A 12,277-nucleotide genomic window follows, 5' to 3' on the forward strand; every position below is an offset into this window, starting at 1 on the left:
GGAGGTTAATCGAAGAGTGGGATTGGAATCAGTTCACAAACACGTAATGCATTCTCCTTCATTTTCTAATATTTTCTATATTTGGCACTTGGAAGAAGCACCTGAATTATTTGCCAAAACAACTCTATAACAACTGTCAGAAACACCTCTCTTCCTCAGCCAAATTACATTGTCCACCACCTTAGAGGAGCTGACAAGTGGGAACACTAACACAAAAAAACAATGTTGACAATTTAGTCCTGACTTGAAAAGATTTTCCAAGATCAGAAGAAGCTGACATTTCAACATGAGTCTGAAAAAATTTAGCATGACAAATTTGTTGCAAATAAATTAATCTGGATCTGAATTAGTAATCAACAGGTATTAATGCAAAAGGTGGGAGAGAACCCAGGTGAGTCAAAGGCTTAATTATTTCTTATCGCAGCAATGTCAAAGTTTTTTTTTAAATGCCGATAGGGTCACTAGCCCTTTAAGGCAGACAATATTATTTAAGAGCGCCCCACCCAGAATACAGTGACTGAGTAAGAAAATAAAAAACCTGAGGAGTGGCTTACAGTGTCAGACTGCTTCATGCAGTGTGGAGTTTAACAGTTTAGTAGGGAGTCCATCTCAGATTTCTGTGCTTCGGGACTTTTAGCCTACTCTCTTCCTGCGTCTGTGCTTGTGGATTTAAAGCCTGAAAACATTTTTTAACTGGTGAGTCCTTCATTTTCTCTTGAGAATGAAAAGCAGAAATAAAATCTCATCGATCCATTTCATGAGAGCTGAAGTTAACTTTACAAGGGTGGAAAAGACATTTAAACCTTATTTTGGGAGCATAATTTACAATGTTTGAACTCACACCGTAATTAAGATCATTCAAATAGGGGCTGTTAAACTCAACAACATTTCTGCTTTTTCACAAAACTACATGTTCCACATGAGGAACAGCAGTTAGTAAAACTACATTTTGGAATTGTGTTATTTTCCCCCTCCACCAATTCCACCCCCACCCCCCTCACCCCGTGCTCAAAATAATTTGCATTTTGGTCTTCTATTTTCTTCCAGGCAAAGAAGGCTCTGAACGCGAAATAATCATTAAAATAAAGACACCGTCAATTCTGGTAAGAAGCGTTTCACAGTACAAACCAAGTTTGTCTCAACTATCAGTGAAGGAAGTCGAGCTATAATTCTCAAAAGAAATGTAAACGGATATATTGAATCACAAAAATAGTGGAGAGATGGAAATCCATTTCAGAGGGTAGGATGATTTATCCTGTACAACATTCCTGGGGTTCTCCCTTTCAAATGAAGGATTATTCCTGCTACTGCACTGGCTGTTAAGATTAATTGTTGTCTTCTGGCTGGAAGGTTTTGTGACTTCTTTACCTTGATGTTCAAAAGCAAACACTGATACTATACAAGAGACAAAAGGAAAAAGCTGCTCACATAATTCTACATTTACTTTTTAAATAAAATCACCTTTCTTTTGATTATTGAATGGTTGATTTTATTTCTTTCTACCTTGGGTTACATATATTGTCAAACCACTTTGACTGAGGTTGTGCAACAAAATTCCGAGACTAGATGTTGAATGTTCCTTGTTTACATTTGGAGGCAGGTTGGGGGAGAGAGCTTTCTCAGCTTATTGATGCCAATAAGGGAACAATAGATTGTAAATTCCTTCCAAGCCTCATGTACAATTTTATATTTCTGCCTATGCACCTTCTCCAATGTTGGCTGATGGTCTGTACAGACCAGAAATGCAAACAGCTCATGGCTGAGCTGCATATCCAAAGAATGACACCTTGTGCAATCTAGCCTTGCCATTTTAGTTTTTGTCCAGAAGCACAAGGAAATTTCGGCTCATAAGGTGGCACTGGCGCTGCTTGTATTGTATTACTGCATTGAAAGTGCCAGTATAACAAAAAGGCAACATCACTGATGTTGACCGCAAGCAGTTGGTAGGCATGGCATTTTCAACAGCTAAAACCACAGTGACAACTTGTACTCACAGCAGAAGCAAAAACAAAATATGTTGGAAAAACTCAGCAGGTCTGACAGCATCGGTGGAGAGAAAGGCTCGTGTGACTCTTATGGACTCGAAACATTAACTCTGCCTTTCTCTTCACAAATGCTGAGTTTTTCCTGCATTTTTTTGTTTTTGTTTCAGATTTCCAGCATCCGCTGTATTTTGCCTTGTACTTACAGCAGCTTGAACGCAGAACAGTGTTTCACAGAACCATGAGTTAAAATGAATAGCAAACCAAAGGAGGGGTGACCAAAAGATTGGTTAAAGATAGAAAGGTGGAGGGGCTTAGAGAGGAGACCCAGCCCAGGTGGCTAAATACACAGCTGCCAGTTGTGTGCTGAAGGGAGTGGTGATAGACAAACTCTCAGAGTCAGGGGAAAAGGGGTGAAGGGTCAGGTGTGGTGGAGGCACAGAGGGTTATAAAGCTATAAAGCATTGCGGAACTGGGAGCTAACATAGGTCAGCAAACATGGGGCGATGTATGAGCAGGACTTTGATGCAGGATAGGATATGGCAGCATATGTTTGAAATTATTGAATCTTATAGAAGATGGAATACTGAAAAGGAGAGCATTTTGTGGCATTTGGACTGGATGTAGAGGAAAGTGGCGAATTGAGGTTGCATTCACTGATACCACAGTCTGATGAGCCAGTGACGGAAAGGGGCATGTAGTTTGCCGCCACCATTCACTTCCTCCTCCACCTGCTCAGCTGCCCACCAGATATCTGATGGTAAGAGCTCTGCCCTCATGATGGTGAGGTTGTGCAGGGTACAGCAGACCATGACAAATTATGACAGAGACTCTGATGAGAATTGGAAGCGCCTCCAGAGCTGTACAGGCAGTGAAAGCATTGTTTGGGCACCCCAATGGTCTGCTCGATGACATTTTGTGTGGCAGCATGGCTCTCGTTATGTGCATGATGTTCACGTGTGCACGGGTTGCACAACATAGTTATGAGCCATATGGTCAGTGGATGGCCCTTGTTGCCCAATAGCTGTCTTTTTTTTCTGGTGGCTCAAATGCTGATATTACTGCAGACTGACGTAGAATAAAGGCATCATGGCCGCTGCCAGGATAGCAGGCGTTGACCTGCTTGATGTGCTGAGCATGGTCACATAGCAGCTGTCCATTGAGAACACTTTGTGATTGCTGTACATCTTTGAATTTACATGTGGCATCTATTGAACAATGTGGGCAGTCAATGGTACCCTGTACCATAGGGAAGCCCCCTATCCTGGTGATGTCATGAGCTTGCTCTGCCTACTTCTCTCTGGAAAGAGAGATTGCAATGTATTCTCCTCTCCCTGTATGCAGGAATTCAGTGACCTCCCTTATACAAAAATGGACAGTGAACTGCATGATATTGGAGTGCTAGGGAAATAGAGTGAACTGGTAGTTTTATTCTCAGTTATAAATCTGATTTATGCAGTGATCATTTGATTTAAAAGTTTATTGGGATTTATTTTTTGTTTTAATCATAATTATTGCAAACACAGCAAGTGCTTTCCTGCTTCCCATCATGTCGTATGAGCTGGTGTTAAGGGATGTGGAACAAAGATGTTGAGATCCAAATCAGTCATGATCTATTTGAATGGCAGAACAGGCTTGAGAGGCTGAATTGCTGACTCTTGTTCCTATATTCCTGCTTCTTGCGTTGCCTTATCTGGCTATGATTGTCTACCATGTTGGAGGAAACAAGTATGAGTTCATGAGGCTAAATGCCTTGAAAAGTAACTTATTTCATAAATAGTGCACAGTCATCTTATTGCCTTCACACATAGGATGGATAGATAAGAATATATTGCCAATGCAGGTAATGTGAAGCTGCCATGAAGCAGGAGATGCTTCAACACATTAGCTATATAATACTAACTGGTAAGGAAGAAGTAGTCTCAATTACAGGGGCGAGTCAGGTCAGGTCGGGGATAGTCAGGGTATCGGGGAGGAGTCAAGTGGTGGGGGCAGGTCAGGTCGGGGGAGGGGTAAGTATGAGTGATGGTGGTGAGGGGGTGGGGGGTCAGTTGTACAGTTACTTAGGAATTGGACTAGAATTTTTCTGTCTAACATTTCCTGGGCAACTATCCAGGTAAGTATGTCCGAACTGTCCGAAGTCTCCGACTCTAACTCAAAGTTGGAGACTTTTTCAGAAGGTCCCTGGGAGCCAGGGAATGGCCCATCAGAAGTTCAAACTTCCCAGGCAATTCCCATGGAGTACTTGCGTTGGGATTTCCAAATGGTCCCATAGTGTATCTTCCAGATTACATACAGTCTTCAACTATCTGGAGACAGGAAGACCTGAGCCATTCATTAGTCTCATCTAATTGATCTGGAAGCCACTTGTATGAACATCTATTGTTATATCTGCCATTAGCTTGAAGTTATAGACAAATAATCTTTGGAGAGGAAGAAAGTATGGGGATTTGTTCTGATGAAAGGCCAGGACCTGAAACGTTAACTCTGTTTTACCTCTCCACAGATGTTACCTGGCCCACTGAGTATTTTCAGGATTCTCCTTCCTCCCGCCCCGACCATTAGCCTGGGCTTCTGGATTACTAGTCCAGTAACATTACCACTACGCCATCATCTCCCCACAGAAAATACCAAATCACATCACTTGTTCTATTGTGGAGATTCAGGTTCTGATTATGGATAACACCTGAAACATGATCCAGTTCTCTTTTTTTCAGCTGCTTAACAACATTCTGTGCATTGCCAGCATTCCGTCTGTTTATGTAACTCATCTTCAATATCTAGTTCTAGCATTTTTATAATTTTTTTACATTCTAAATGCTTTCTCCATTCTTAAGTGCAGCCATTAATAGAGGTAAATGAATGTTTTGCATCTTTTTTTATACTTAACCATGATGCTGAAATCTGGCAGCTATGAATATTTGAAGTGCATTTTCTTTTTGCATCAGGCTAGCCAGTGAGACACATTTCCACTCTCTAATTGCTGCCAAAACCTGGCAATTTTATAAAATTTCTTCATTAAAATGCACCTTTAATTTACATTTGTATGCATTCTAGCCCACAATAATGAGAAGTGTGAGGTGAAATGATGACAGAAATCTTTTAGCTATCTTTCAGGAGCAATCAATGTCAGCTCTTAGTGAGTGGGAAACATTTATTTTAAAACGTGTTTTTCCTGTGCCAATAAAATGTTAAAACACGAGTCAATGCAAGAACTAGATTGCAGAAGTTTTCCATGACATAAAGAGCAGCTGTTTGCACCCTAAAATTTCCCTTTAATACAACCCTTGGTGTGCCATGGACATTTCATTTATTGGAGCGTGCTCTTTATCTGTGAGCTCCTGGCACATATACCTTTTTTTTTTAGCAGTTTGGTGTGTGAGACACTCCAACAAAGCATGTAAGCGGGTGCTGAACATCTCAACACGCATCCATTCGAGCTGGTTAGAGGTACAATGGTACAATTATAAAAATCACACATTCCATTCTTCAGTCCAGCCAAATAACTCTGAGCAAACAATAGCTAAAATTTAAACAGAGTCCTTATCTAATGTGATACAATTACACTGTATGCTTAAGGAATTTTGTTAAGCAAATATTTAGTTTATAACACATTGATACAACATATAATGTATCAATATTTATCTTACTGTCAAATGCCATTTTTTTTCATGTTTATGCACAACGTTGCGCAGATCAAAATGTGACTGTGTTGGAATATAACATAATGCAACCATTTTGTGTGGCTCTTGTGACAGGCATGATGAATTGGTAAGAGGCAAATGCTGCTGTGTTATTTTATCACTGTCATTCTATTTTATTTCATAAAAAACAAAAGTAGCGTCCCTATTTTCTAAAGTAATATCAAGAAGCAGCGCAGTTTGTTCATGCTGCAACACGTTGGTCTAACTTGGATTTGCTTCCAAAACCCTGCATGTAGCAACTTTCCCATTTAGGCCTGTGCCATCATGGGGAGCTAGCAAGCACACTATAGCTGCTTCCCTGAGGGGCAGGAAGAAAACTGATTCAAAAATGATGCTGTCTTCTCCAGCCACAGAATGTACTTTATGAGAAGAAACTAAATGATCACTGTGAGTCACCTTATAGGGCAAATGCCTACTCCTAACCAATGACTGTGATATGGAGAACTAAGAAATGTAAAGAAAACCCCTTCTGAATCATTGGTATCCTCTGCTCCACCATCACCTTCAGTTGTCCAGGCTAAAGGATCTGGAATTCCCTGCCACATCGCCCTGGCTCTCCACAGCCCTTTCTCCCTTTAAGAGACTCCTTAAAAACTATCTCTTTGACCAATCTTTTGGTCACCACTCTCAATATTTTATTGTGGCTCGGTTGTCAAACCTTGCCTGGTTAAGCGCCTTGGAATGTTTTCCTAAGTTAAAAGAGCTATATAAATGCAAGTTGTTGTTGCAATTAATAGCACTATGGATTTTTTTATTCATTTACAGCATGTGGATGTTGCTGGCTGGGTCAGCATTTATTGCCCATCCTTAATTTGCCTTGAGAAGGTGGTGGTGAGCTGCCTTCTTGAACCGCTGCAGGCCGTGTGGTGTGGGAACACCCACAGTGCTGATAGGGAGAAAGTTCCAAAATTTTGACCCAGCGATAATAAAGGAACGGTGGTATAGTTCCAAGTCAGGATGGTGAGAGGCTTGGAGGGGAACTTCCAGGCGGTGGTGTTCCCAAGGATCTGCTGCCCTTGTCCTTCTAGATGGTAGTGGCCATGGGTTTGAAAGATGCTGCCTAAGGACCCTTGGTGAGTTTCTGCAGTGCATCTTGTAGATGGTACACACTGCTGCCACTGTTCGTCAGTGGTGGAGGGAGTAAATGTTTGTGGAAGAGGTGCCAATCAAGCGGGCTGCTTTTTCCTGGATGGGGTCAAGCTTCTTGAGTTTTGTTGGAACTGACTCATCCAGGCAAGTGAAGAGTATTCCATCACACTCCTGACTTGTGCCTTGTAGGTGGTGGACAGGCTTTGGGGAGTCAGGAGGTGGGTTACTCGTCACACGATTCCTAGCCTCTGACCTGCTCTTGTAACGACAGTATTTATATGGCTAGTCCAGTTCAGTTTCTGGTCAATGTTAACCCCCAAGAATTTTGATAGTGGGATGCCATTGAATGTCAAGGGGCAATGGTTAGATTCTGTCTTGTTGGAGATGGTCATTGTCTGGCACATGTGTGGTGTGAACGTTACTTGCCACTTGTCAGCCCAAGCCTGGATATTGCCCAGGTCTTGCTGCATTTGGATGTGCTGCTTCAGTATAACTTACTTCCACAGTAAATTATAGTTTGAACAAAAGGTACCAAAAATTCACTTGTGGCACTCCAGCAGTGTCAACAAAATCAACAATCCTTCCCTGGGGCCCACGGTGAGTAAGATTAATTCAGCAGCCCGTGCTTGTTTTATGCATGAATGCAGTAGTCTGATGTAAATTGAGTATGTCTCCAGCCACATGCTTAACATGACTCTGATGCATAGAAAGTCAAGGAGGGTAGTGGCCATGCTAACTGCCATAGGGAATAGTGCAAAGAGTAGCAGTGCGCTCCTGTTCCTGCTGCAGCACTCTGAAGATTTTCAAGTTGCTTTCTCGGGTGAAGGCAATCTCCTAACTGAGACCCAAGTAGCTCAAGCTGAATATATAGACTCTATTAGCAAGATAAGACCATCTGCTCCCTGGGCTTCTTTCATAATCATGAGCTGTTCCTTGAAGATTCCCCAGCATTTGCTGCTGGTGCTCCTGTTCTTCTGCTTCCATAATAGGATGGTCAATAGCAATTACATTCTTCAGTGAAGCAAGTGGTAATAGAGTGGTTAAAATGTCAAAAAGCAGAATTTCTGCTCAGAAAACACTTACCTAAAAGCTTCTTCAAATCCTCAATTGGATGCCAGTGATCTAACTGTTTCTATCCAGGTAGTAATTGGTGAATCCAACACTGAGCTAAAGCGAATGAAAATAATATTGGGGTCCAAGTGACATCAGCATATCCCGATTCATATACTCCAATGGGGCTCCCAAATGGACACTTGGACCCCAATGAAAATGGTGATTGGTGTATCAGCAGCGGAACCAAGCTCTCCTCTTTTCATAGCGATACTGTGTACAATGTAACATGCACCATAAAATATATCATATTTTCATTATGTAATGTATTATCCACTAAATGAAATAACCTGAGAAGTAGATCTCAACAGAGATCTGTTAAAGAGAATAGACGCCTTCATTTTATTTTTCTAGGTCAAACCCTAATTTTGTTTATATCATTCATATGGGAGATGTATGCGCAGTATATTGCTTGAAATAATATTATTATATTCTATCTGTAATAAATGAAACATTATGTAGTGTTCTTTTTGTTATAGATTGAAGGTTTATAACTCCAGATACCATGGACTGGAAGACACTACAAGGCGTTCTTAGTGGTGTAAATAAATATTCTACAGGGTTTTCACGGATTTGGCTGTCGGTAGTTTTCATCTTCCGGGTGCTAGTTTATGTGGTGGCAGCAGAGAAAGTATGGGGTGATGACCAGAAGGACTTTGATTGTAACACCAAGCAACCTGGGTGCACCAACGTGTGCTTTGATTACTACTTTCCCATCTCCCACATCAGGCTGTGGGCTTTGCAACTGATCTTCATCTCTACGCCTTCCCTACTGGTCGTCATGCACGTGGCCTACAGAAAAGACAAAGAGAAAAAGTACCATATGAAGCACCCAGATACCAACACCAAACTCTATGAGAATGCTGGGAAAAAACATGGTGGGCTCTGGTGGACCTATTTAATTAGTCTATTATTCAAAACTCTGATTGAAATTGTTTTCTTGTACATCCTTCATCGGATTTATGACAGTTTTGATATGCCTCGCTTGGTCAAATGTGACGTAGATCCTTGCCCCAATGTAGTAGATTGTTACATTGCCAGACCAACTGAGAAAAGGATTTTCACCTATTTTATGGTTGGGGCGTCATCCCTTTGCATCGTATTAAGCATAACTGAAATGATCTACTTGATCTCTAAAAGGTGTTTCAGCTGTTGTATGTTGCATTGTAGGAAAAGAAAATCAGTATTGCCAGAAGGCAAGTCTGACTATCAAGCCCATAAGCTCATTCATACAAATTACTTAACTAATGGTAAGTCACTGGACTATGTTCATGCTTCTGCCCCAAACCTTTCCTCCATGTAATATGCTCCTCCTATTTCTCAGTGGGGTGACTTGAGAGTGACAGCACAATAACATTGAACTCTTTACCAATGATATATCAGATCAAATAGCAACCTTTGCCAACATTTGAATGTAAGCTTCCTCAGACAGGTAATTTGGAATTATTTTCAGACCTGGCTGAATTCTCTATGAGCGCTGGACAAACTAGTGTGGGTCTTAGACTTCACATACCAGGGATCTGGGTCTCTTGGTGAGCAGCAAATGAGACATTGCTGGAGCATGATAAGCGATTCCTAGACTTGGTCTATCCTTATGCTCAGGGAGGTTAAAGAACATATAAGTGTGTAGAGAGCTCCCTGGAGGACAAGAGGGAAAAGGAAACATTTCAGGCAATGAATGAAAGTTGTTTTATTGCAATTTCTTCCTGTCTTCATCTACAATCAGCAAACAAAAGCAAAAGTTACCAAAACAGTGCTAAAGGAAAGGTTTCCTTACCAGTATCAACTTCTGGAATTAGGCGTAAACTATTACCGTTGATTTTAAACATTTCTTCAATCTATTTCAGATGATTCTGAAAGCTGAGGAATGCATCAATTGCACAATTGCACAATTAGTTAAGATGAGTTACAAAGCCATAACTGGGAAGATGAATTCACATACATGTGATTGAAATAGTGTTGAAGTACACTGGATAAATAACTTTGTATCCACTAATCTTATTTCAGCTGCAATACATTGTCACCACTCCAGTCAATGTCCTGATAATGTCATAAGGATTCACTTATTAAATCAGGGTAATTTAGGATCATTCCTCTAACCATATGCATGAGCAGCATTTCAGAACAGTAGATCAGGATAATGCTGTAAAGTATAAATGGATGAAAGTTTTGATTACTGGTTTAATAGAATAAATTAATTGTGACCATCTCCACTGTTACTAGCCACACACATAAGCAAGATAATTGGCATGTAACCTGGCGGACAGAATTTTGCACATACGTATTGAACAAAGAAAGCCCTAAGAGGTTATATGAAGTTTTTGAAACGGCTGAGACTAAAGTTTATTTTGTCAGAAGAAATGAGACTGAAATATTAAACAGCACACGTTACGATTTGGTTCTTCCAATATTCTAAAGCTCCTTTTTGGAACAATTAAAATAATTAAGCGAGGCTCCTATTTGGAGAGGTAAATTTTACCATGCACATATAGTTCAAACTGATCTCTCACATGAAAAAGCAAGAATTGCTCATTTCTCAATGTTTGAAGTATGACAAAGAAGCAATCAGTATAGAAGGCATGTCAGGCGTTGCAGAGCAATGAATTTGAGAAGCTAACTGATGGCGAATGTCAGCAGGTGGAAAAGCTAGAACTTCATAGCTATCCTAGTCCCAGAGCTTAGAACAGGCCAATGCATTTAAAGCATTTTGCTGACAGACTTAAGAATACAGCTTTGATTGATTGTTGCTCACTTTATCTTCTATAAAATTGCTGTAGCACGTAACAATCAAGTACTGCCATACCATTTGTAATGACTTAATTACAAGTCTTGCATAAATTGATAATTTTAGTTGATTTAATTTAATATCGGTAGAATCAAGAAAGCATCAGCGTTGTAGTTTCTAAACTGTTTACATAGAGCAAATGTACATTAATGTTTTTGACATTAATGTATATGATATTAACAATGCCTGCTCAGAAATACTGATGTATAATAATTCTGGAGGAGGGAATAGACATCCCACTTTCATGGGCTATGTTAATGAATTGTCCCACTGAACTTTGCTATCCCCACTGGAGAGGTTTGGTTTAGTTAACTGTTGAACTTTATTAGTGATACTGCATGAATTTACAGAGAATCTAAAAAGTGCGCATATCAGTAAAAGCTTTGACACATGTAGACGGGTTAATAGTTAAAACAGCATCTTGACCTTGGTAATTACTCAATATCTCTCAGAGGCTTTTAAAATAGACATAAAGTTTCAATGTAGGAGTAGTAACTGATGAAACATGCTGCTATTCCTTAATGTCTGACACCATTGTTGAAAGTTGGAAGAGAAGATATTGTTGAAATCACAATCAAAAGTAAGATTGTGATAAAGAAAAAACAGTCAAGGTACTGCAGATACATTTTTAATTTGACACCCAGGTATAAAACTGTTGTTTATAGTAAAGGCTTGATTCTCATTTCCACAAACAAGACAATTGATCAGTAATGACAGCTGCACATCCGAGAGGCAAGCTGAAAATCTACCACTGCATTTCTTGAGTAAAAGTGTTACATTGGACAGAGCCATCAGCTTTGGTAGGGGTAAAACAGGTGGTAACAGGTCAGCTGCTAATAATACACATTGCTCGCTTGTCCGTTCTATTGAAGTCAATTGAAAGGTAAATCAGGCGGGTGGATATTGGGCAGCCTATAACTTCCTATAAACTTTACATCTCCACTAAAAAAGTTTCACTCACTGTTTCTAAAGGATACTGATTGTCTATTTGTGTATTGCATTCCATGTGAGCCATAGACTAAGGAAGGTTAACCTTCAAGCACTCCTGTGTAACTGAAGAAAAACTATTAAGAAATCACAGGCGTGGAAATATGGTTTGTTTTTCACATGTTAGGTGAAGAAATCTTTTAAAAGCATTCTCCATGAAATGATTTATTTCCCCTTCTGGTTTATGTGAACCAAACATTTCACCTGCAAAGCTGAATATATTATTTTGAAACATTCCCATGGAAATGCTGTCACTGAACAGCATATTTGATCAATTTTCCAGTTTTCTTCCCCTTGAATTATCATGAACTGTACATTTTCCCATATTTATATTGTACATATTTTGGAACAGAGTGAATCATTTATTAAATAAATATTTTCAAGTAATTTAGAAGTGACTTGTTTACCTTTATTTCATCTAAGAATAAGCATGATCTTTCCTCCTTTCAATAACTGATAATTCCTCTCCTGGTTCTCAGTTTATGGCATGGAGCCAACCAAAAGATGGGCTTTGTGTCATGTTCCCAGGCTCTGCCCATGCCACCCAACAGAGGGGATGCCAAGGCATATGGAAAAGATGTCTTGGTTGATTTACTCCTCCACTTTCCCTCCAACTGCTG

General features: G+C 40.0%; 1 protein-coding gene across 2 annotated transcripts; it reads left to right on the forward strand.

Moving 5' to 3' along the window:
* Positions 1 to 530: 530 nt before the first annotated feature.
* On the forward strand, positions 531 to 12,051 carry LOC144695896 (gap junction beta-3 protein-like). 2 transcript variants are annotated; one of them, XM_078566973.1, is made up of 3 exons: positions 531 to 696; positions 1,048 to 1,103; positions 8,365 to 12,051. In XM_078566973.1, the coding sequence occupies exon 3, from the start codon at positions 8,391 to 8,393 to the stop codon at positions 9,186 to 9,188; it is 798 nt and encodes a 265-aa protein (XP_078423099.1). In that variant the 5' UTR covers positions 531 to 696; positions 1,048 to 1,103; positions 8,365 to 8,390; the 3' UTR covers positions 9,189 to 12,051. The 2 variants fall into 2 exon arrangements, with proteins under 2 accessions (XP_078423099.1, XP_078423100.1); XM_078566974.1 differs by lacking the exons at positions 531 to 696; positions 1,048 to 1,103 and adding an exon at positions 5,824 to 6,759.
* The last annotated feature ends 226 nt before the right edge of the window (positions 12,052 to 12,277 follow it).

The sequence above is a fragment of the Cetorhinus maximus genome, chromosome 21 (assembly GCF_964194155.1).
Source record: "Cetorhinus maximus chromosome 21, sCetMax3.hap1.1, whole genome shotgun sequence".
Classification (NCBI taxonomy): domain Eukaryota; kingdom Metazoa; phylum Chordata; class Chondrichthyes; order Lamniformes; family Cetorhinidae; genus Cetorhinus; species Cetorhinus maximus.

Coding starts and splice junctions, on each gene's coding strand:
- LOC144695896 (XM_078566973.1), top strand. CDS start 8,391: ATGGACTGGAAGACACTACAAGGCGTTCTTAGTGGTGTAAATAAATAT.